Source organism: Struthio camelus, chromosome 10 (assembly GCF_040807025.1).
Source record: "Struthio camelus isolate bStrCam1 chromosome 10, bStrCam1.hap1, whole genome shotgun sequence".
NCBI classification, from domain to species: Eukaryota; Metazoa; Chordata; class Aves; order Struthioniformes; family Struthionidae; genus Struthio; species Struthio camelus.
The window spans coordinates 2471474-2496274 of NC_090951.1; the positions used below are offsets into that span (position 1 = coordinate 2471474).

The 24801-nt window shown below is 46.8% G+C and overlaps 1 protein-coding gene across 25 annotated transcripts in view; it reads right to left on the bottom strand.

The window, feature by feature from the left end:
- ZC3H18 (zinc finger CCCH-type containing 18) overlaps nucleotides 1-24801 on the bottom strand; it is a 51287-nt gene that overhangs the window by 1412 nt on the left and 25074 nt on the right. For 12 of the 25 annotated variants that reach the window (XM_068955659.1, XM_068955651.1, XM_068955641.1 and 9 more), the window contains 9 exons: nucleotides 15303-15503; nucleotides 14102-14227; nucleotides 12560-12661; nucleotides 10774-10917; nucleotides 8984-9136; nucleotides 6473-6633; nucleotides 5650-5846; nucleotides 4305-4401; nucleotides 1892-1988 (listed from right to left, as the gene is read on the bottom strand). In XM_068955659.1, coding sequence (XP_068811760.1) covers nucleotides 1892-1988; nucleotides 4305-4401; nucleotides 5650-5846; nucleotides 6473-6633; nucleotides 8984-9136; nucleotides 10774-10917; nucleotides 12560-12661; nucleotides 14102-14227; nucleotides 15303-15503 — 1278 coding nt within the window. The remainder of the gene's footprint in view (nucleotides 1-1891; nucleotides 1989-4304; nucleotides 4402-5649; nucleotides 5847-6472; nucleotides 6634-8983; nucleotides 9137-10773; nucleotides 10918-12559; nucleotides 12662-14101; nucleotides 14228-15302; nucleotides 15504-24801) is intronic. The other 13 variants (XM_068955648.1, XM_068955653.1, XM_068955662.1 and 10 more) reach the window with 6 other exon arrangements.

The window sequence follows — 24801 nt, forward strand, 5'->3', positions numbered from 1 at the left end:
GATCTCGCTGGCATTAGTGGGGAGCCCTCCGCCCTCCCACTCACCCCACGCTGCCGTTCTGCTCCTGTGGCGTACTGCTGCAGTCCAACACCGCTGCTGCGGGAGCAAAGGCTCCCGGGAGAGCAGGCTCCCCTTCCCTGCGCCCAGCGAGCCGGCGCTGGGCTGGAGGAAAGCGGCCTGCAGCTCTTCCTGCTGCGCGTCACCACCGCCCCCCTCGGGGGGAAGAGGATGACAGGACCACGAAGTGGAGCGGTGTCCCACGCCTGCTGCCTCGCAACATGCCTGCTGGGGTTTCACAGCCCTGCTAGCTCAGTAAGGCAGAGGGGCTACACACAGCTTTTGGCAAAGGCACCATCTGAGCTTCAGCTGGCTCCTCCTAACGGCTTGAACCACATGGACTCGTATGGGGAAGCCCATACAGCTGCTGCTGTCATCCTACTGGCAGACGTTGGGGCAGGAGTCACTGTCCCCTCTGTTAACGCTGCTTGCACACTCGACAGAAGCGGGACTGTGCAAGTATGAATCAAAGCCCCAAAGAGTTCAAAACAGGACGCAGACCTCCAGTTTGGCTGCCCCAGAGAACCCTGTTGTTTCCTCACCCACCCAGTCCCCGAACACAGGGTGTGACCAACCCGACAGGCGACACTGCCAACCCAAACAGCAGTAGGCAGAAGAGGGTCAAGAACCAGGGATGCAGTCAAAAATAAAAGTCTGGATAGGCCGAGGTTCCTCTTCAGCACTAGAAAACAGGACCTCAGGGCCAAAGGAAAGATGGGGCTGCGGTAGCTGGGGCTAGGCTTTGGTTTGGGAAGACTTGACACACAGAAATTGAGGCTCGCTCATGCCCCAGGCTGGGGAGAGGGGATGACACTCATCCTGCTGGCTAAGGAACGCAGCGGTGCAGGACAGGGCTGCGTTTGTTGGCTCACGGTCACCCTTGGAGAAATGGAACTAGAGAAATGGAAAGCCGCGTTAGCTGGCCATGGGCAAGGAGGACAGAGCAAATCCTAGGTGCGCGACAAACCTTTAGCCAACAGGCTCTGAGTCGAGCCCAGGCCAAGGCCCCTGAAGCCACACACCCAGTTTTGCGATGGGGTATTCCCAGTGCTAGCAATAGGTGCAAGCGGCCAAGGAACTGGACGTGAGCTGGTCATCTGTCACAGGAGGGGATGGACAGGCACAAAGCCAGGGCTAGTCACCATTTAAAATGTGGCCCCTGGATGAGATTAACATCTCACAACAGCAAAGTGAGCGGCTCAGTGTACGCCAAAGCATACAAAGAACAATTGGGCACCAAACCAGAGGCCAAGAAGAGCTTGGCAGCAGGGATGAAGGGGTTGTAGTTTCTGCCTCATTAGCACTACAAGGTGCTAGCAGGAAGCAGAGGCACTGGCATGACTGAGCCTGTATCTAACCCAGTTGGCACCTCTTGCTGAGACTGACCTCAAGACACCCCCCAGACTCCTGCTCTTTACTGAGCTAGAGCAGTCTACCTGGTGGCTTCTGCATGGGCTGAGCCACCAGGAGCTGAACCTCTGAGCACCTGTGGCTCCTCTTCAAGGAGCTTCACGTCCTTCCTCTCTGTGCCTTCACGGCCACTGGAAACTCTAAGGTCAGAGAGCCTCAAAGACACGCCAAGAGGAAGAAGTGAACCACTGGACAAGTGGGGAAACGTGAGCCAGCACAAGTGATTTATATGTGCCAGAGACGCATCAGAAACGCCCACCTTCTCTGTGCGAGTTCCACCTCACCTAGGACAAGCTTTGAGGAGACCACAGGCAGGACTCTGGTTTTCTCCGCAGGCCTTTTAGTTTAGGGAGATGAGGCCCCCCCGAGACAAGCCACGGCTTTGGCTTTGGCCCGCAAGCCAGGAAAGCAAGTGGCAACTGACCTGTCTGTCTGAGCAGGAGATGGTTTCGGGTTCTGGCCCCTCTGTCGTTCTTGCTTGGGTGAAGAGAGTCTCCCCGTCGCTTTTCTGTCGCGAGAGCCTATCAGGAAAATGAAAGGTGAGATATTCTTTCCCATTACAAAGGCACAGTGTGCTATCTTGCCTACCATACTGTTTCTGCACTTTAAGGATTGTATCTTGAGAACAGCCAGATCATGCCAGCGAAAGGCCAAGTCCAGCAGCAGCCAGAAAAGGAACCTACTTATCTTCAGGGATGGGGGGCAAAGCGGCTAGTCAAGGCTGTGCCACGTGGTCAACTGTACATAACATCACCTGTAGGAAGCTGTACCAGCCCTCTCCTCATGCTCTGGCTCCTGGAACAAGGCTTGTCCACTGTACTTTTAAGCTGTTCTCTGCTGGCAAACCTGTGGGGCAGGGCCTCTCCTTGCAGAGTCAGTGCCCCATTATCCCTGGGCAGATTATCCAGTTTGTGCACAATGGGCATGGAGACACCTGAGCAGGCTTCATGCTGGCTAGCTAACAGGGTGTACTAGCTTAAGCAGTGCTGTGTGAGTGCAGCTCTGCTACTTTTGGAGCCTGCTGGGGCTAATCCACCAGCAACATCACTGTGTGTGTTGAGGGCAGCCCGAAGTGACATGCTGTGCCAGAACGGAGCTGCCCCATCGGAGCTGCGTGGACCGAGGGGTGGTGGAAAGCCAGCTGGGGTCCTGCAACAGCATTATCTAGGTTTTGCCACAATGGGTTTCCCAACAACTGTTATTCCAGAGCATGGACAAGCGACTCTACCTGGAAAGCAGCCTGTATGCCTACAGGGCTGTGTGCGAGCCCTGAAGACCAGCAGAGCAGCACAGCCTGCTACGCTGCACCGGGACAGTACATTCCAGCGGCTGCTGACCTCACTTTCATTAGCGCTCTGGAGAGGAAAAGTGCCCAATTCCTCGGAGCATCAGCCACCTGCCTCGGAGAAAACCAAGGCTGCAGACTCTGCAGATTTTACCACAGTGAAGTCACAGAACAGGGAAGTGAGACTCGAGGCACAAACACAGAGGAGGTTTGCACTGTAATATTTGAGCACAAGCTGCCTATCAGACTGTGCCTCGAGTTTAGACCCGACTCAGCCAAGGGCAAGTTTGTCACTACAAGGTTAGGCTGAGTAACTTCTCAGGGCTCACATCCCATTTGCCATTTGTTTAAAAATACATTATAGTATACTATTTGTTGCTTGTACATATCTACACCAATAAATCAGTGCAGTTTGCTACATCTGCCCATTCACTTGTCTGCAGCTCAACAGTAGTGTGAACTAGATCCTAGTGAACTTCAACCTCACCCAGTCCCTTCCAAGGTGCCTTTGCAGTAGTAAAATGCAACCAGGCTATTAGCACAGAATTTTCTTCTGGCTAGCACCCAGAGTCAACAAGATACACCTACAGCCGAGACATCAGGGAAAACAACACGTGTCAGTGCTGGCTTGTATGACAAACAGAAGCACTTCTGTCGATGACTCCCTCCTTTGCTTTTCTGTAGGGCTAGCAAAGGCTGGAGCATTGCAGTTAGGTCCCTCTCGATGCATCACGCTAGCTTGGTTTTCTGAGGCACTAATATCACTGCTGAGGCTTCAGAGAACACTGGGAAAGCCTGAGTCTTTCTAAACACATGGGGCAGATCAGATTGTGTCACACAAGTGGGGAAATCATCTCATTTCACAGGATGTGCGATCTAGCCAATTACTGCATCCCTCCTGGGGCCTTGGCAGCCTGTGCTCCCTTTCTAAGCACCGCCACAAGCCTTTCTATCAGGAGACAAAGATCCCTTGTATAGAACTACAAGCTAGAAAAGACCTTGAGATACAGGAAGGGAAAGCCCTACAAATTCAACAGCCATATCCAGTGAGAGCATTAGAGAACAGTAGGTCTTCATGGGACAGATGGATGTGTACCTACAGCAGCAATGAGCACGTTGCATCTTCAAAGCAAGGGCTTCTCTTTTTACAGTGGAGTTACACAGACATAGTGGAGCCAAAGCACTTGCAGCGTGCACCGCAAGACAGCTAGGCAAGGTCAGGTTTGGCCTGCCCAGGGCTGACCTCACCACAGTTACTTCACGCTCAAACCTGAGTGTCTCACCTCCACTGTGTTTTTGCAGCAGGACTGCTAATACACCTGTGTTATCCTGTGGCAATCGCACACCTCTGAGGTTACTGAAGGCAGCAGGTTTTGGAAGGATACATGCCTGCAGTTAACCTCTCCAGCAAGTGGACTCTCACAGCGGAGATTTTCACAGGACATTTGTCACCCAAAGCAGGGTGCTCGACGGCTGCCTCTAGTGGCAGGAGTAGGAACCCAGCTATGCCTGACAGCCCAGCGTTGAATCCCTCCGAAGTCTGACGTCTCACCTCTGTCAGGTGACAGGTTAACCCGCTTGGCTGGAGGAGAGGTTGGCCTGTCTTTGTCTGCTGGCTCATATCTCTTCCTGCTTCCTTTGTCAGCTGCCTAAAATGGAATTAAACAGACAACGGAGCTGAATAGCCATCTCCCTGCAGGGAGGAAGAACCGAAGCAAGCAGACATGCTTCTTTTGACGGGGCCAGGGATGTGCTCGCTCACTAATGTAAGCGGGTTCCCTACTAAACCTTCTCAGTGCATGCCAGTCCCGGCCACCATCACTGGGACCATTTAATTCCCTACCACTGTAAGCAAATAGCAACACCCTCTGGCAGCTGGGATATATTCTGGGGCTAATGCTGTGCACTGTTTCATGGGGTATTTTTGTGACAGCCAGAAAGGGGAAAACGGATGTGCTTTTGTAGAGTCTTTTCCAACAGCACCAAGGATAGCAAATGTCAACGAGGCATGTGGAGTCATGCTTTCTTCCAGGATCCTACCATGCCTGTTAGTAGTTGTGTGTAATTGCGTACTCCTCCCCACAGAGGCACCCAGCATGCTTCACCAATTTGATAAAGGCACCTCACGTCACAGGACGGGGAAGTAGGGAAAACTGCGGCCTCAAACCGCACAGTGGAATTTAGGCTGACAAAAAAAAAACATTAACACTTCAAAAACAGGAACCTAACCACATGACTGGAGCCAACACCCTGCTCCAGCACAAAACTTCACGAGGCCAAAGTATTTCACATGATCTTGATTGCATCTCAGCTGAAGGCACCAAACTGGGGCATCAGGCTCGATCATAACTGCAAGGGAAAGAGTCAGGCTTTCTGCGGAAAGTGTGGCTGATGGCAGACTCCTGAAGGTGTGATGGTAGAGGTGAGGCAATTGCCACTTTTACCTCCTGACTCACTGAATGACTTGTCAGCAACTTGCTCTAGAGTGGGCTAGTGGGAGGACAGCTCATTCGGAAGCGTGCGGAGAGCATGCTTTCAGCGGGCAAGGCCCAAGCACATGTGGGAGAACCCACGGCGGGACTGCGCCATGCTTGCCTTCACCTCAGTGCTCTGGCTGCAGCCTTCGAGAAAGCAGGTAACAGCCCTTGAAGCTGCAGGAGGAATGTGCCCCGGGGAGCCGCCAACACAGTCCCAACTCAAGTCACCACAGGGTGTGTGCTGCCAGACAGGTTCGGTCTGCCACCCTTCCAATCCCAGCTGCAGACCTACCCAACTGAGCTCATCCTGACAACATGGAGACTGGAGCTCCCCTTCTGCCAGCCCAGAGTCCTGGTATTGGTCCCGTCCGCACCTCTGACCCACGTGCAGAGGGAATCGCACCCCATCCCACCTCTCACCTTATTCAAGAGCGTCAGTTTGATCTCTTTGTGAGCACTGAAGCCCCCTTGCTGAGACTGGGGGGCTGAGGGCTGCTGGGTCTGGAGTAGCTGCTGTGATTTGCTCCCCTGGGTGGGCTTGGCTGATTTCAGGAGCTGAGCAGACACATCCCGTTTCCGCTTTTCCTCCTTAGTGCTATCTTCTTTTTTCGACTTTCCTGCCGAAACCAGAATGAAGACGTCAGGGATCTGCAATAAGTTCCTTTCACCTGCCTTTCCTGTGCAGGGCAGGGCAAGATGAAGCTTCAGAGACTGAAAGAGCCCACACTAGTTAGCGTAGCACGCGGCCCCAAGATTAAAAGACCCAGGAAACCAGAATTTTCACAAAGAGAATGCTTAACATAGAAGATGAGGAACAAAAGGCTCTTTCTAGCCCATAGCAGCTTGGAGATAAGAACAGAGGAAGAGCAATATGATACCGCAGTTGTCCAGAAGCTTTAGCATAATCTCACAAGGGTGAAAGAAAACAAGGTAAGAGAGGGAGGAGCATCAAGCAAGATCCCTGTGCAGAAAATGCATCTTTCCAACCACAGATACATGGATGTGTCTGGATGTGAAGGCATGCTTGCTCCACAGCCTCCCCCGCTCCATGCTTTCACCCTGCTCGGGTGAAGCCTCTGGACTCCTCTAGCCTATAGGAGACATACGGTAGCCAAAACTTGTGTCAACCCCTGCCCAACAATTTTCCCGGGGGCTGTCTTATCACCAAGAAAACTGTATGTAGATCTCAGCTCCCCTTTACTTTTTCCAGGATCCCCAGAGAAGAAAATACCAAACCGTATACCTCTACCTTTCTTCTGCTGTGCTGGGGTTGGGGATCGGGAACTGGCTGAGGAAACGGGACTGGCCAAATCTGCGTACATGTCTTCAGAGTCGGCACTGCGTACAGAACTGCTGCTGGAGGAGGCACTAGAGACAGAAGAAACGCTGCTCACGCTCAGGGACCTGGAAAGAGCCAACAACCCACTACAGTTAATGCAACAAGAACCAGGCAGCAATGGGACACTTTTGTTTTAATTCCCCTACTGTGCCCAAAAGGAGCGGCTGAGATGTCAGAAAGCTGCGAAGGTGAGCAGTGCCCAGGACAAGACAAAGGCTGCGTTTCCTGAGGTGCAGATGATATGAAAACCTCAGAGGTGTCAGATGCAGCTCTAGAAAATACTATCTATTTATAAACAGCATTAAGGCAACACTTCAACAGGTCTCTGTTCCCCCAGGTAAGCACAAAGTGACAGCAGCACTATCACGCGCATGTCAGCGCTAATGGCTCAGGTCAAAGGTTTCCCTGCAGTGTTTGTGTTGCGTGGTACTCGATTATTCATGAAGACTTTAAGAGACCTGGAGTCCTACAGCCCATACCTCCTGCACAGCACCCCAAGGTCCAGGAGAGCCCTGCTGCCTAGTCTGAGGATGCACAAACTCTCAGCTGCGATAATGACAGGGAAGCAAGCATCTCTATAAGACAGCTCATCTTATATGGGATTTACAAAATTCAAAGCTTTGGACAATCATCCTAGTCATTTCAGAAACCTTCTACCTAGCAACGTATCAGACAACAATACAGGGATATTCATGGGCGGACTTGCACTTTAGAGGGATGTCTCTGCTGCAACTTTGCTATACTGAAGTGGCTCCAAAACCACTGCCGTAGAGGACCAGGTGTCTGCTAAGTACATGAATATTTACAGAGCTTCTCAAGCAGGTTCTGCAGGCCATACCGAGTTCTGCACTCTAGTGACTGCCCTGCTGGCAAGATCTAAGCTCGCTAATTGAAAGCCAGCTTGTGTATGTCTGAACAGGCTGCAGCAACCGTGAGGCAGACGTGCCCTAGAACAAGTTACAAAGTCACTACCTGCAGGTATTCTGACAGAAACCAAGGTCTGAAAGAAGTTCTAAACGAAGGCCACGACGGTGACTCTGTGAGCCAGGAATTCCTTCCCTGGGAAAGGTCCTGGCTACAGGATTGTGTTGGTAAATCTGGCTTGGTTTGAGCACAGATCATATTGCTCTTGCTGCAGAAATGCTCTGGTCCCAGAATCCAAGTGGGCACTGTGTTTCAACAACAGCACACACACAGTTAGCTTCAACCAGCAACAAACACTAAAGCTGCCAGCCAGCTTTTCTTTCATACTTTAGCAAGAGTACTACTCACTGTCCTTTTCTGCCCTTACACCCCATCTATACGTGTTGCATGCAGAAAGCAAGCTTCAGGGAGCAGGCACCTCCTCCTCCACACACCTGTAAAAGCAGCAAGCACACCTCGGTACCATATGAGCAACATCTGCAATAGTTTTTCACATTTTCTTCCTCTCAGCTCCCCTTTAGGGCACAGTAGTGCAGAGCAAGCATGCCCGAGTGCTCTCCTCTTGCATCACCCTTGCCTCATCTGATGAATGAGACAAGCATGCAGTAAACATGTTTGCATTTCCGCAAAATAACGCGGAAGTTCAACCTTGGAGTTTTGCAGTGTTCGGACATGTGAATTAGCACCAGTCAGAACCAAGCTCTGTTTTATCCGCTATTTTTAGACTACAGTAAGTCTACTTTTAACCCTACACTTTAAGGCAAGGAAGCATTGTGTTTAAAAGCTACCTGTGAGGTTTTAGAGATTCTTGTGTATCAACAGATGCAAAAAATCTGAGTGAAGGGCTTGAAAGGGGTTTATTTCTTGACTCTTTCCTGCAGTTAGTTAGCTGTTTACAAATCCCACAGACTAACAGCCATTTAACTATTCACTTGAGGCTAAACACAGAAGAAACAGGTCATGCAACTTTACCAACAAAGGAAAAATGCCATTAAGGCCCAAAACCTGGGCCTTTTAGGTATTTTCTGACCTACTTCTAACTGACAGGCCAAGCATCCTCCCTAAGGACGTTCAAGAACTGGAAGCGGTAGAGGTTTAGACTAGCAAAGCTCTATAGCATGAAACTGTTACCTTGTAAATTACGGATTTTTTTTTTTCCCCCCTCAGCAAGATAAAATGTTAAATTAAAAACTGTCAATATGGAGATGACGTTTTGATCATAATTTAAGTAAAAATAGACAGTTCAGCCCACATGAAGGATCATTTCCTTGAATAAGCCACACAGACACTATCAATATTGTTCTACTTTCACAATTCAAGACTCGGGATTCATAACAATATATGAACGAACAACCTTATTTCAAGTCCTACTTACCTATAGCTTCAGTATTTTACCCTGGAGAGAGTTTTTGTTGCAGGAAGCCTCAAAAGTTACAAATAGTTATAATTTCCTGCTACCTTGACAAAGGTTATTAACGGTCAAGGCTGTACCTGGATTTCCTGGACCCAGACGGGGAGTGGGAGACCGAGGCAGACGTCGATCTGGAATGAGATCTGGAGAGAGAGCGAGACAAGGACCTAGATCGGGAACTGGAACCACTATAGCTGCTGGCACTGCCACTGATGCTGCCACTGATAGTCCGTCTGCAACACAGCAAAAAAAAAAATCTCACCTGGCTGCACTCAGCACTAAAGAAAGCAAGGTTAGAAAAAACCCCAAACTTTTAGGGACAGTTTGAGTGTGATGCTGAAAAACACCTGTCCCACATCATGTAAAAGAACAGTGCTTTGCAGATGTAATTGTTTCAGGTGTTCTTCTCAACAATGCTTTCTCGTCCCTCAGCTGGCATCTCACTTCTGAACAGCAGACATTTTATGCAAGACTGAGTGATGCTAATTAAGAGCCAGATAAAGGATGAGCTAAAGCATCTTAATCCTGCACTGACACCAGTGCAAATACTTCCTACAATGAAAAATTGCTAACTGCATAACACAGTAGGATGATCTTTTGTTTCAGGCTATATTATCACACACATTCCTTGTGACTAACACACCAGTACTAACAGAAATAGCGCTGGTCTTCTCATTCACACAGCAGGGAACTGGTAGGGCAGTGGAGTTTGTGTGAGTATAAGCAAGAAAAAAAAAAAAGATAAGAATAAAGACTAATTAAAAGTGGTCTAAAGACATCCAACATTAACTAGTTAAAGCGAAATAATATAGAAAAAAGTGAAATAATAATATAGAGTTAAAGTGAAATAATAAAAAGACATAACAGCTCAGCCCGGGACTTTTCTTTAGCTACTGGGAAGAAACAGGACATGTAATCCCATGCAACATTAAGAACCGAGGCTTCTAAAAACCTGAACGGAAAACAGACTCATGGCCGCCTTCAAGAAACACTGATAAAAAGATGCCATGCAGTTATCCAAGCAAACCAAAGTATGCCTTACTAAAGGCATAAAATAGTCTTGGTCTTCTAACGTGCCTATAATACAAGCATTTATATTAAATAAAGGCTGCTGTTTTTTTTCTTACCCGCTAAACTGCTTCCACAGACTAGAAACACAGGTACTGTACTGCTATTTCAAAACTTCTAATGTAAAAAGAATGCATCATGAATTTAAGCTGTGCTTAGCTGATTCAGTGTCCCTCCAAGAACAAGCAATGCTATCTTCCTTTTTTCTGTAACATTTTAAAATACATATAGTGGATTAAGCATGATAAGCATTTAAATATGGACAAGTGCTGCTTGCTTGAAAACCATCAGAAGCCCCTCTCATTCCGAATGCAAAGGGAGCAGAAAATGACAACAAAAATGATTAGAGGACAGAGAAACCAAGTCTCAAACATGCAGATAAGTCACACAGGACTAAGCCAGAAAGCGAAAGCAGAGCAGTACAGCTGCATACTGGGGACTCTGAAGTAGAGGAGTTCTTCTCATCTCTTCCGGATTGACTGCTGGATGGCTGACAAACCAACTCCTGGGACCACACAGTAGAAATACGTTTTTTCTTCTCTCTTTGCAGACGCTGCCTTTTGGCACGTTTCATGTTTTCTACGTACTTCATTCACTCAACTGGCCCTTTAGAGAGGAGCTGAGGCGAATCACTAGCCGTTCATCCCCTACCCCTGCCCTCTCTTCCCGTTTCCTTCCTGCCCCAGGAAACGGATTTCTCCTTTAATACGGAAAAGTCCTTGCAAATGGTACTGCAGAGAGAAAACCCAGACCTCAAATCTCTTCCAGGAGAGCAAGCCTCACTCCACCCCAGCTTTCCTACCTCCTGGGTGGAGTCCTGGTCTGACGTTCCTTCCTTCTTGCCTCTCTATTATCCCCTGGTTTGGCTGGCTCCGGCGCAGCTGCTGTAATTTTAGTGAGTGGCTGAGGGACTGGAAGGGCAGCTAGTTTCTTCACAGACTTTTCACTACAAAATTAAAATATTTATGTGCATGATCAAACTCAGTAGGCACAGAGCAGATATTTTCAAAAGTCGTGAAAGGCACCCCTATTTGTTACTGAATAAACCACTGAACTGCTGCAGCTAGAGACACTTGGAAAGGATAAATCCTGCTTCACCACAACACTCAAACAATAAGGATTCCCTTTAAGGGTTCTGTTTACTAGCATAAATCAAGTCACCTCTTCAGAGATGATGGTCAATTTTGAGGACAGCCTACTTCATTAGTTAATTTACATGTAAAACATGCGGAATCGTTGTTGTTTCATATTCTTATCAATTCGACTCTACGCATTCTTACCCAAAACAGACATACCCACTTTTAAACTGTCGGTCAGGCTTCAAGATCAAATGCATGCAGTTTACGCAAAAATGCTCTCTTCACTCCTTCACACTGATTAAGAGGGTGCAAAAGAGCATGTTTGTGCAAATGCCAACACCTGTCCCTTGTCTTGCGTTACACTGTAGAATAAGTAACAGGTAACACCATCACCGACTGCTGCTACGCAACATTTTTGTGGTTTTATATAGCACCCACTACATGAGATAGAAATCAATCCAGTTCTTCAGTGCTGCTCATTTCTGGGCTCAGAGCACTCCACTCTTTAGTCTAATAGTTGGTTACTGCTCAAAAGCCCCAGCAGTGATGTCACACCTGCTATTAACTGGGGAGGAGGCTGCTGCCTGCATACAAAAAAACCAGACACTGTTAATTCCTCCTTTGCGCTTAAGAATATCTGCATTCATCCCCTGCAGAACACAGGATTAAGTGCGTGCAGTGTTACGTAGGGAAAACCGTCTCCATGCTAGCACAGGCTGCTGGCTCGTGTTGTTGGTTACCAAACCAGCACTGCAATGCTCGCCTGTTGCTGCAGGCAGAGCGAGACCTTAAAAAGTTGACCCCTCCAAGTTGAGGGGACAAAAAAGCAGGTCAATAAGGTACAAGAAGTGTGGCAGAGAGTGTTGTATTATATTCTGGAGAATCCGGGGGATTCTCATGGTGTAATTTATTTGCAGGTCACCTTTAAAAAAAAAAAAAAAACACGGTGACATAGCTATAGTGTTGTGACACCCTCCAACACATCCATAATTTACTATTTATAACAGAAGTTTGTGAAATAGCAATTTCAAATATTTAGAAAAGCATCATCTGCTGAACAGTTTCATTGCTATGGTGCTTGCTTTAATTTGTCTCCAACATTAAAAGTAGATGAGGCTGAATCATGTCTTTATTCTAAGGGTGTGTATTGACTAAAGCTACAGAAGATCAATGAATTAAACTTTCTTACAGCTCCTGTATAAACTTATCTGTACACAAAGAAAGTTTAAATAGGACATCAGGCATGTGTTTAAACACTCGCATATTCATACAACAGTTAAGGATACTTGTACAGTTTAACTTGAATCTAGTAAGTGGAAGTGCCATCGTTCATCAAACAATCCAAGCTAAAAACTCTTCTATACAGGTCATAATTTGCATTTTCATTCTCTTCCTTGAAACTGTCAACCAGGTCAGAAGGGGCTGAATGAGGTCACCAGATCTGGGGAACCAGGCGACTGTTTGGAGACTTTTCTGCACTGTGTTATCAAAATAGGTATGAAGCCTTACCCTTTTCCAGCAGGTGGTAATAACTCCCCTTTAGCTTTCACAAGTGGCTTGTGTGGAGAAGGCGTTGGGGAAGGAGACGGTGAAGATGAGAAGGACCGTGATCTAGGAGAAAAAAAGGACACAGTCAGCTCAGTCTTTGAGAGGGGAGAAGGCTTCCCTGGCTTTTGCATCTTAGCCACAACTCCTTCCTTAGACTAGTGACTACGTTCCAGGAATGAGTGGGTCTAAACTTGTCCTGTTTTTGTATCTGGACTCTGGAGGTTTTGGACTTGCGAGTTTGGCATGATTTATTTAACGTGACTTGTGTTCCCTATAACTCCTAGTGCAGTCTCCACTATTTTAGATAGCAGCAAAAACCTCACAGGAAAAAGACACAAAGTAAAACTAACTGAATACCTGCAATCTCTGGAATGCAAGGAGGAAAAAAAAAAAAAAAAAATCAAGCAGAGTATAACAAAGCCAACAGATCAAAAGGCAAGAGCTGTTTCCTAGATCAGGACTGACCAAGGAGGTAAGCCACTTAGATACCACACCAGATACTGGCGTTCAAGTGATTCACCCTACTGCGAAGCCTAGCAGTATCCTCCTTGCAGTCTAGTGCTTCAGAGAACCAGACACCTTAGTGACCTGCATAACTGAGCTAACAAAGGTTTTTCAGAAAGCATTTAGAGCGTTCCTCACTCACTCACCCTCGGAGAGAGGAATGTTAATTCAAGTGTGCCAAACTGAACGCTCACGTACGCTTGGCATTGTCCCGCAAGGAACAAGGCGGTCGGGGCTGACGTGGGGTGGATGGGGGAAAGTCAGCCTCTTTCCTCCAGCTTACCCAGGAGCGCATACGTACATGCTTCTAGAACAACTCCCACCTGAGTCTTTACTAGGAGAAACCACCCATCCAAATGACACTATGCACTCCTATCAACTGGGCAATCCATTTTGAGTCTCTGTGTGATTTTAGCTCTGAAGTCTATCTAGGAAGATCTCCTACTACGTATATTCCAGATTTGGGAAACTGTCCACGGGAGCAAGGAGGTGGCAGGGAAAGAAGCACGCCTCTATTTAATCAGCATGGGACACCAAACTGTTGCTTTGAACAGTCAGGACTACCACAAGACAAAACTGCATGGACTGCTTCATTAAAGAAATGTGATTTGCCTCTTCAAATAGAAATTCCAGTGCAACACAAAAGAGATGCCAATAACTTTTTCCAATAATAAAACGCAAATGATAGAAACCCTAATAGAAGCCAGGCTTCTGCAACTGCTCAGTTACCACAGGTATGGGAAACAGCCCTGCTACAGCAGCATGGTACACGGGGGTGGGGGTACAGGGGAGAAAAGGGGGTGGCTCACCCATTTCCTTCATTCAACAACTGGAACAGCAGGCTGCCTTGCAGTCTCTCATATTTCCCTCACTCAGGAAAGTGGTTTGAATATTTTATTTCCAGAGTTGGCCATTTGCTTTTAAGTAGCACCAAAAATAGTTGCTAGTAAGTGACTGGAAAAGAGCGTACCATTACTTTCAAATCCAAAGAGATATTACCTGGATCTGCTGCCTGAGAAAGAACTGTGTCTTGAAGAGCGACTAGAGTAAGAGCTGTAAGAAGAAGATCTGGAACGAGATCGCGAGGAACCTGAACCAGAGTAAGTGGATGAACGAGAAGAGGACCTGAAAGAAAAATATTTAAATTCAGTTCATCTCGAGAAGTTTTCAGAGACCCAGTTCTTGTTTCCGATATATTGTTCTAACAGCTCTCAATCACTGCTCCAGAAATTGTCTGCCTTCTCCTCAGGAGATGCCAGGACTACAGCCCCTCCTCAATCCCCATCCTTTTTTGTCCTACCTTTTCTTTTAGAACATGAACCTGTTGCTACTACCCCCTTGTGTCCTAGAATAGGCTTCCCTTCCTTCAACTAATGACTTGCCATCCCTTTTTGGGAAGTCACTTCCACAAAATTCTCCACCTTCTCACCAGACAATCCCATGACAGGTCATCCTGACCTAATGGTTACATGTTTAGGGGAAAACAGAAAAATCAAAGATGCAATGTCTCTAGAAAGCTACATCTACTTCAGGAGAGCTTTGCTTTTTAGAACCACATCTTCAATTCATTGTGCTCCTCATTCCTTTCTGACACCTTTTTCTTCCTTTCAGAAGCCTCAAGTTCAAGTATTTAAAGAGAAGGGTTCCAGCTATGCCCCAGGTCTCCCAGATTTGGGATGCTTCTTTTTGAAAAGTGTTCTTTATCTCCATGCCCTGGTTTCCGTGCCCTACTGCAGCTCTTGAGGTCTCCTGTCAGTCTCCACGACCCCAGTTTTCCCCCCTAGTAGTAGCAGCAACAACATGCTCTTCCTGGAGTGGGCTCACTTCACCCCGCCAGCACTCCTGGAGTGAAGAGGCTCCCATTTTTACAGCTTCCAGGTTCTGCTCCTATTAAGATCAGCTTTCATCTAGGTGAGCTACTAATAACTCAGACCGCATTCAAGTCTCGTTTCCCTAAAGAACCCCAGATACTTTTCCAAAGATCTGCCTTTTCTTAGCCTTCAATAAATCACATCTCTTCACAGCATCCACAACGGTGCGTCTTCTTTGGTTTCCATCTCACTACCTACACGCCTTGGTCCATAGCTGTTATAGAGCAGCAAGACTTGTACTGCTTCCTTCTACTGATGAGTAGGAGTCACATCATATGCCCTGACACATAACAAGGCTTGGATGTAACGCGCTTTTCACCTTCACCTACCTCGAAGAGCCAGAAGCAGATGCTGAAGAAGCAGAGGTTTTTCGGCGCCTACGTGCACGGCTGGGAGAGACAGACACACCAAGTTTCTTTTTGGGGGACTTGGATCGGCGCCAGGGATCCTTCCATTCATCTGCTCTCTTTGACTGAGCGGTGGTAATTGTAGATGCCTCCTTCTCCTTCTTTGGTGGCTCAGGCTGACGACTGGAAAATAAAGATGCTTTAAGTAACCGGGATCCCTTTATACAAAAAGGCTAACAGAAACACAGGACCAGGAAGAGAACTCAAAAAACTCATCCTTTGTGCTAACAAACATCTGCACCCAGATCACTCCTGAAACAGGAATTCTATCGCTTTGCTCTTAAAACTCCACTGAAAGATATTCAGCATCATTTTTGGGTGATGAAATATCAGAACAGCTATCCTTCTGTAAATCAGCATTTACCACAGCATTGATCTCTAGTTTCATTTCCAGTGGACACAAAGAGGATGGCTGTCAAACGTTACCCTATGAAATATTTAGGCGTTAGAAAACTTTCATTCTCTCCTCACGTATCTTGTGGGCGGAGACCACTTTTCTTCAGAGATTATGTTTCCTTTCTAAGAAATGTTTTATTCTTGTTCAAAAACTTGAGAAGTCTCCAGAGAAGACCAGCACTAGGAGACTCCCAGCATGATACTGTTCACAGCTTGTTACTGCAGAGCAAAGAGTAGGCTCAGCTAGATTACACTTTTCCAGAAGTGTGGCACTCGAAATAAAGCCTCCCCAGCACACAGCAGGGTAGAAAAGTCTCATTTCTCAATTGTGCTGCTCCAGTTACTCCACTCCAGGATGAGACCTACTTTGGACATCTCCCCAGACAGCTAATGTTCCGCCTGCAACTGCCAGGCATCGACCCATCCCTGTGCTACTAGCCAGTCCCCTCTGGATTTTAGTTTTTCCCCTCTGAATTACAGTGCTTGGCACCTTGCTACCTTTTCTGACTTGCCTTTTTTCCCCTCCCTTTTCTTTCTTTCTTTTCTTTTTTTTTTTTAATTTAAAAAGCGTGGTCTGAAACCAATGAATATAAATTCAAATCGGTTTTGTTCTCCAAGGTGACTGCAAGCCCTTCAGAACCACAATACCTGCAAGTTTTGTGAAATACTTTCTCGCACTGACCAAGCGGTAGCTGGCCAGCTGATTTCAGCTTCAGGACTTTTCCTCAAAGGAGCAGACACAGGCATATGCAAGAGGGAAGGGGAGCTGAAAGCCTGCCTCTTCTTCCACCTGTGCCACATGCTTAGAGCTGGAAGAAACCCAAAACTGGTAGGCAGCCCCCAGTGCAATCAAAATACCAACAGAACTAGACTGAGGCCACACTTTGAGTGCGCATCTGAAACACCTTCCCGTCCTGATACGGCACGCTGCTGGAAACAACCAGTAGGCGCTAACAGAAGAGATTTAATCTGGACTACTTTCCCATAGTTTCCTTATAAGGATAACACGTGACATTCTGTCACGAGCCTTACTGTAGTCAAGACACATTGATTTGTTTTTACCCTTACTGATGGGCTGGTTACCCCATTACGTGAGCATAAAACAGTTCAAAGTGACTGTTTTATCACCATAATATGCTCTAGGTGCTTATAAACCGATGGTCAAACACGTGCTCTAGTGCCGTTAATAACCACGAAGCTTTGACAAGGCAGGCTACATCCTCCCGATCTCGTCCCTCCCCTTTTAAACGCTCTAATCACGTCCAGTGCTCTGGGCTTCCGTTCTCCTCTACGGCCCTTTAAAAACAATCCCGTGCTAACTTTTCTGTCTCTGCACTGGCTAGTTCCTTAAGTACTCCAGGGTGAGTTTCTTCAGGCCTAGACTTAGTTACATCTGTTATCCATGGATGATTTAACTGGGGTTTTTTCCTCACCCTTATCCTAACCTGCATGTGACTGGTCAAGTACCTGTTCATAGCCTTCTCTGTCAGGTTTTAGGCAAAGCTTATCCTTGTTCAGAGGTTTACGATGTCTATTACACTCATCAAATTACGAGTATAATTATGGGTTTATTCCTTTTCCCAAAATAATGAACTCTCTCACTCTGAGAATTTGGGGAGCGTGGGGGAGGGGGACGCACCTTCCACCTCTAGGTTCAGCCAGTACCTCCCTATTAGTCACACACAACTATAAAGCAACCACTCCCCAAGCAACTTCCTCTACCTTTTGAGATAAAAAAGCAACCTGCAAGTTTTCTAATAATTCTACGGAGTGCACTTCTTGCCACAATACCTTTTCAACAGGCAATCGGATAATTAACGCTCCCCATTAGCAGCCTGTTCTGCCCTTTGAAGGCTTCACTAGTCACTAACACGTTTCATCCTCTCCTTGTTTAGGCGGTATCGAACAAAGCCTCAACACAAAGTTACCAAAGACTTAGGGACAGCAGAAATGTGCGCTTCCCCCCCACCCCCGTTCTTCCCTGACTCCACAACTTGCATATATTGACTTTAAAGTACAGCGCAGCATTCCACCCTTTTCCCATCTTTCCTGATCTAACTACTCCAGTTCTACAATTTGTCCCACATCTGCCCCAACACCTAGCATTTCATGGCGGGAGAAATTCTTCTTTCATGTTCACCTGTCCCACAAATCTCATTCTGGGCTCAGAAGAGGACGCTTAGTACACAAAATTGCCGACTGTCTAGGAAGAGTCCCAAGCAGGATTTTGGCTCTGCATTATCCACCAGCATCTTCACTTAGCACCATCATCCTTTTCCAGCGCTGCTCTACCATGTGCTACTCAACACAACATACGTTACTTGCAGTGGCTTGATCTAGTTTTTCATACTACATCCACAGCTATCTGTGAGTGTCTAATCGGGGATGAAGATGACGACTCTGAATACAGGGTTGGGATGGACTAGATGTGCTATACTCTGTTCCTGGCTTTGACTGCCTAGCATTATCAATCTCTCATGCCAACAGATGCAGCACAAACTCATCATGAGGTTGTCTTGACCTCTAGAGCATCTTCAGAGCAACTAAGCACAAAGCAGGAAGAAAAGAAGGTAGGGGTACAGTCTACACACTTTGCATCAAACAGTAAGTTACAGGGCACCAGGAGGAAGGAGGAGAGCACCAGGTGAAGATGCTAGCGAATAATGCTTAACCACTTCCTGCTCTAAAGTCCAGCTTGCATGCTTTGGGAGATGCCGGGGGGAATATTCTGCTGGAGCAGGTGGGCAGAGAGGCAGTTTCCACCTCGAGAAATGGACGAAATCTGCTGAGAAGCGTTTCACAGCACAGTGTCAAAGATGACAGACACGTGAAAGATTCAACACTAATGAATGTCCTAGCCCTTCTTCCAGGCTCAACTCTCTCTTACAATAGCTTTCAGAAAGGTCTCCTCCAGAATTAATTCTACGTCTTCTTCTCTCAAGAAAAGACAAACTTGCCCACGTCCAGGTCCAAATGCAGCACATCCCAGAACCTGGGCCTTGGCTCAAACCCTACATGAGGACAACTTACACTTAACTCTACAACCTGGGCACGAGGTTGGTACAAAGATGACTATGAAAGCAAGTATCATTACTTGCACCTACTACCTGGTTTGATGCAATTCCCTCTTGATGAGGTCACTCTCTGGAGGAGAGGTTTTTTCCCCAGGAAAACCACAACAGAAAGCCTCATTTCTGGATATGCTTTGGCTATTGACTCAGCAGTAAATATGTCACCGTACTATAGTCAAGAAAGAAGGATGATGCTCACGTCAGGACATTTTCAAAGTCTTTCCTCAAGAGTTACCTGCGTGCCCAACATGTAGCATCACCAAATAAACTTGCTGAACTTAAGACTGGTATCTGCTACCGTTTGGCTTTTTTCCCCTCAGCCAAATTCAAGAGCCAGGGATCAAAGTAAGCCTGGGTAACTATCAAGATCTTCACCATCTGCCTTACAGTAACATCTCAACTGCAACCTGTAAGAGCTTCACTGAAGAGATCTATTAAAGTCTGGTAGCCCATGAAACAGTCTGCGTTTCAACCAAATTTAGTCCTGCCTACTGATACTGTGCAGTTCTTGGGATGAAAGCAGAGGAAGCCTCTGCTCACTAGGTAGGTAGGTAGCAGAAAGCTCACTGAGAAAGAGAAGGCAAGCAGCAAACCTACGGCCCTTAATGCAGATCAGGCAGGAAGGCTGCACAAAATTAACTATGCCAACTACAACAACTGCTCACGGAACTGCACGTTAGGTGGATTTAACAATTTATTTTACTCTGAGAATGGTAGTCTTTCTCCCTCACTTACACTCTTATGACTGGGTAACTTTCACTTCTCACCTTGCTAGACCCGGCACTTGTTGGAGCTCTCCATGAGCAAGATCAACTTCTTAATTCAATAGGGAGGGAGAAAAAAAAAAAATAGTAGTTTCCTGCTGGGTCAGCGAGTAAAGGGTATGAACAACCGCTGGAGCTGACACAAGGCAAAGAGGGGGGAAGGAGAGAAGCCTCACTGTTTTGGTGTGGTGAGCCATGAGATCAACACACCCACCTTATACAAGTTCATCTTCGGACCAGCACAGTTACCTGGGGCCAGTGCAACCCAAGCTGCAGGCAGTCGCTGCTTACCCCATTAGGGTCATCAGATAAGTAGTCCACGTGCAACAGAACTACCAAAGCTTGCTTTTTATTGGGGATTTTTGCCTCTTGGTTGACTGACTCTGTACAACGTCCTTCCATACCTTTTGCATGCAAAGCCATCCTGCTCTGCTCCCCATCTTCCTCTTCTCCCCCCCCCCCCACTCCCCTGGCTGCTTTGGGGACAATAAGCTGGCTTATTTTCAGCACAGAAAGTGGCTCATAAAGAAGTCATATACCACCAAAGTACGTGTGTAAATCCAGGTTTTCTTCATCAACTTACAATTTTTAGGAAACGTGTAGGAATGGCTTTGGGAATTAACTCCCTAATTAGGTATGCCTGTGCTAAGAGGTTAAAAAATTAGAGGGAATAAAAGAGACTGACATGACAGACCGATCAAAAGCAGCTTGATTTCCTTACAGAACCCAGAGCTGCAGCACCCTGCGTCACCCTGGGCACGAACAAGGTCTGCAGAGCTTAGCTATTTCCGAAGCTCGTTTTAAACTTGAAATAACTAAATGCTTTATTTTCCAGAACGAGCACATTAATGCATATTTGGCTGGAATTTAATTACAGCAATCAAGTGAAGAACTGAGGCTGAACGTGGCTTTGGCAATGAAAGGAGGAACAAAGGTAACTGCAGCTGGCAACGCAAACCACAGCGTAGGTCAGCCAGTTCCCAACAACGTACACTCCAGCTCGCAAATAAACCAGATTTGAAGCACGTCACTGAATTCTACAACAATTCGGAGGGGAAAGTCTAGCCTCGTGGCCCAAGTTTTCCTCCTCATGTATTATGCAAATGACCCTGAAGCATTTCTAATCTTAGACGGAAAATAAGCTTCCCAGGGAAAGTGCTTCCTTCCTTCCCCCTCCCCATGTGACACGACTACCACAGGTAACGCAAACCTTATCGCCAGCAGTAACCAGTGACGTCAGCCTGGCTCCAGGGCTGCTGTTTTGGCCGGCAGTTACAGCTCAATTTTCTGAAAGAGGAAAGTCCACCTATTATTTCAGGCATCTTGTTTCTTGCAGGAAAGTAAAACGTCGCGTCACCGGCACAACTTTTCCTTCAGCGTCGGTGGAATTTTCCAGAGGAAGCGAACTCGAGGAATGTTTGGAAGCATGCGCCAAAACAATTGTTCAGGTCCTGCAATTTCTTCAAATTAAACTTCAGCGGCGTGCACGCGCGCTGACACATTTTCACTCTCAGAACAATAAAGTTCCCCAGAGCTCGTGTGTCCAGAGAAGGACAACAGCTCCTGGAAGCCGCCTGTGCACAACTACTATGGGAAATCTGCAACCTTCAAGCTAGTGCTAATATTTACGACGTTTTCATTGATCAGGGTGAAGTATTAGCAAAGGAGCTGCTTTTCTCAAGATGTTTCAATCCAAAGCAGTTATCAGTCACTTAAAAAAGATTTCTTCAAAGCCTGATGGGGAGAGGCTTCAAAATTAAATAGTGGAGATATTATCTGAATCTCCAGCATGAAATCATCACAGCCGATAGATAAACATATCTAGGATGTGATCTACCCTAAGGGCTGAGCCTTTAACGCTTTGAGAGCCTTCTCTAACATGAAGTAGCAGCGTGCAATGATTCTGCCCCATTCTTTACAATGTTTTAACAAAATCCAGCGTACGGAATCTTTCTACTAATTCCGACTCTGAAATGCCAAAGAAAAATGCGTTCCTTGAGGTCCACATCCGAGTCCTTCTTGAGCGTTATTTATGCTCATAAAACCCTTTTCTTTTTACTAGGAAAGTGGAGGGAGAGTCTCAAGAATCCTGAAGATTAACAAACGCTCCGGTCAACAGAAATGCGTTACGGAGAACTTAAAAAAAAAAAAAAATTGCTGATTTTGTTTGCAGAGATATCTTATTAAACATAATAGCTAATAGCTTCCCAAATGAACTGGGAGAATAAATAGGAATAAATAGAAGAGACGTTGTCTAACCAGGTTCCACTGCTTAGGCTAGAAGCTGCACTGCAAAAAATGGAGATGTAAACAAGTTGTTCTAACATCTGTCACCACAACGTTACCATAAAGGGCGCTTGCGCATGAAACTAAAGAACTAGAACTGCACGGCAACAGAAAGCATGTCCCTGAAGCAGGGGAAAAAAGGAAATCCTCTTCTGAGCTGAGCGGCACTGCACCAAGTAACACCAGAAAAGGCCCAGCAGCCCCCCTGTGACCAGGAGAAACACAAGTCCAGTTCCAAACTGGAGCCTGGAAACCCAATAGCCCGGGGCCAGGTCCTTGCTTCTCTAAACTTGCAACACTTGGAAAAGCCGTCCAGTAAAGGTGTAGACACCTAGATAACGAAGCTAAGCCTACTGACAAGACTACTTTTTCCCCTCAGGAACATTTCATGGCTTGTTTAAGACTAATTCAGAGAGCTCCTGTGGTCCGTTAAGAGGATGTCTGACCTGACACCAGGAAGAGCACACATCTTCCTACCCTTCCTGCTCTTCCTCCCGCGGCAGGATAACAAATAGCAGGAAACGAAGCTTCTTATAAGAAATAGCCAACGCTTCCACGGGGCAAACTGAAAGGAGACAAAATCTGCACCGTCTCTACACAGGAGGATGAAACGCTATTTTAAGCCCACCAGAATATCTACCTCTGTTTGCCCAACAGCTGCTTTCATACAGAGCCCCCGCAAACAGAACTCAAAAAAAGTCGGAACAGACATGGACAGTGGCACGGGGGGGTCACCAGAAGCTATTAGGAAAGGGGATGGTGACCACGAACATTTAGAATTACAAATTCTTCCAAAAAACAAGTCCAGTCAGTTTGTGATCACATATACACAGACACACACAGTCATGAATCACTCCATTTGCATTGCCTTATTTTTGCCACTCCTTTCCCAGATCATCCCCATTCCAACACTTTCTAACTTGCAAACCCTGGCTAACCTGCATTCATTGACTTCAAATGCCAAGTTATCCTGTTCATTAACATGCTCATCCCAGAGACTAACAAAGCCTTATTTAAAGGCAACTAGCTTGAAAAAGTAATGCAAGAGCGAGCTCTGAGGAGGATCTATCTAACCTTTCGTCACAGGGGCTGCAGTCACACGTAGCATCTCTCAATCAAGGGCTACTTTAACCTCAGCATGAGCTTGGAAGAACCACAGCACTCCTTTCTAGGAGGATTTTATGAAGGAGTCCATCATTTGCTACAAAATGGCTGCCTCTTCTGATATTACTTTGAATTTTAAGACATCCCTACTTGCAAGTTTTTTTTTTCCCTCCTTTCTCTCTCTTTTTTTAAATGGCTGCATAAGTGCACTCCACGGATGGTCTGTAGCCCACTGTCTCACTGCTTCCTCTCCCTCCCTGCTGGATCAACAGCGCCTAGCACCACCCCAGCCAGCAGGGCAGGGGTACTGAAGCTCCCGCCATAGCCAATGGGTCTTACTTCATACTGATGTCCCTCCAAAGTCCCTCGGTGCTTTGGAAATACAAATACTAACAGGTCACATAACACAAACTGTGTTACTTAATGCACTACTGAAACAATCAGATTCACTTGGGTGATGACAGGGTATGGAGCTACGCAACAACAGGAGGATTCATGCAAGTTACTATTTTTGTGTGCTGGGCCCTTGCTCATAGCTGAGGGCCAGCACCTTTATGGCTGTATCGAGTGCTCAGGTTGGAACATCTCACACTGCTGTAATTCTCCTGAAATAGTGTTTCATGCAGTTTCTTTATCCCTGAAGTGCTTTGCACAACAGTAGACGACGCTGACGAGATATGGCTATATAGAGCAGAAATTGTGCACTCAGCAAAAACAGTCACAGCCTGGGGCATCAGAACTCGTTCTGGAGACAGCAACACGGGGCCAGACAGCCAAGTTATCCCTCTAACTGATCATAAAGCGTCCTGGCTTGTTCAAGGGTTTGATGCCTGAGGAGGGAGGAGGAGGAGGAGAAGGAACAGTTTTACTAGCACTGCAATCTCAGATTACACACTTCTTTAACTGCTCATCTTAAGCTTGAGAAAAAAAAACAGTGTATAAAGCAAGAATTGCATGTTCCTTCAAAAAAAGGTCTCATTCAGATACTTAAAAAAGACCCCAAACACAGCTGCTGCTTCTTTGAAAAGTTTCAAGGAGACATGTTTACCGCTGGGTCTGTTCGGGTTTACAACGTTTGTTCGTTGTTAAGTTATAATTCTCCTCATCTCTGACAAGCACTGAGGCAAGGGAAGTCATTCTCTTCTCTTACTAGCCTTAACCACTCTGTTGCCCTTTAGAGACCAGATTAAAGATTCCTGCTTCAACATAATTGAAAGGGAATTTGCTTTTGCGTTCCCAGCTATTTGCTTTCCAAGTCTTTTGCCCCTTGCAACTTAACCTTCTGTTTGTGACAGTTTGCTCCTTTCTCTTGCCTTTACTGGAGGAAACCTTAACGGCCAGACGGGCACCCATGTGCAACTACAGCTGTCCTCAGCCTGCCGTTGGCAACGTTCCTCAACGGTTGCATAATCTCTGGGGAACAGTTTTCAAATCTGTTCAGCTCATGAGTAAGTGAAGAGCAGGGCTCCAGCGGGAAACGTCCCAGGAGGCGCTGCCGCTGGCGTGCTTGGAGGAATGCTAACGGGCGGCTGGCGCGAGCCCGCGCCGCCACCTCCCCGGCCCGGCCCGTGACGCAGCGCCAGCCACCAGCACCCGGAAAGGCTGCCCTTGCCAAAAGCCGGGATCTAGCAATTAGGGAAAGCACGAAGTCTATAAATAGCCTAATAGGTGAGCACTACTCCACTAACGCGCGTGCTGCTATCAGGGAAACACGGAACGATTGCAATGACTTTACTCATTGAGCAAGCCTGGGAAACAGCTGAATCCCCAGAATATCAAGATGCCAAAAGAGAGCGCGTG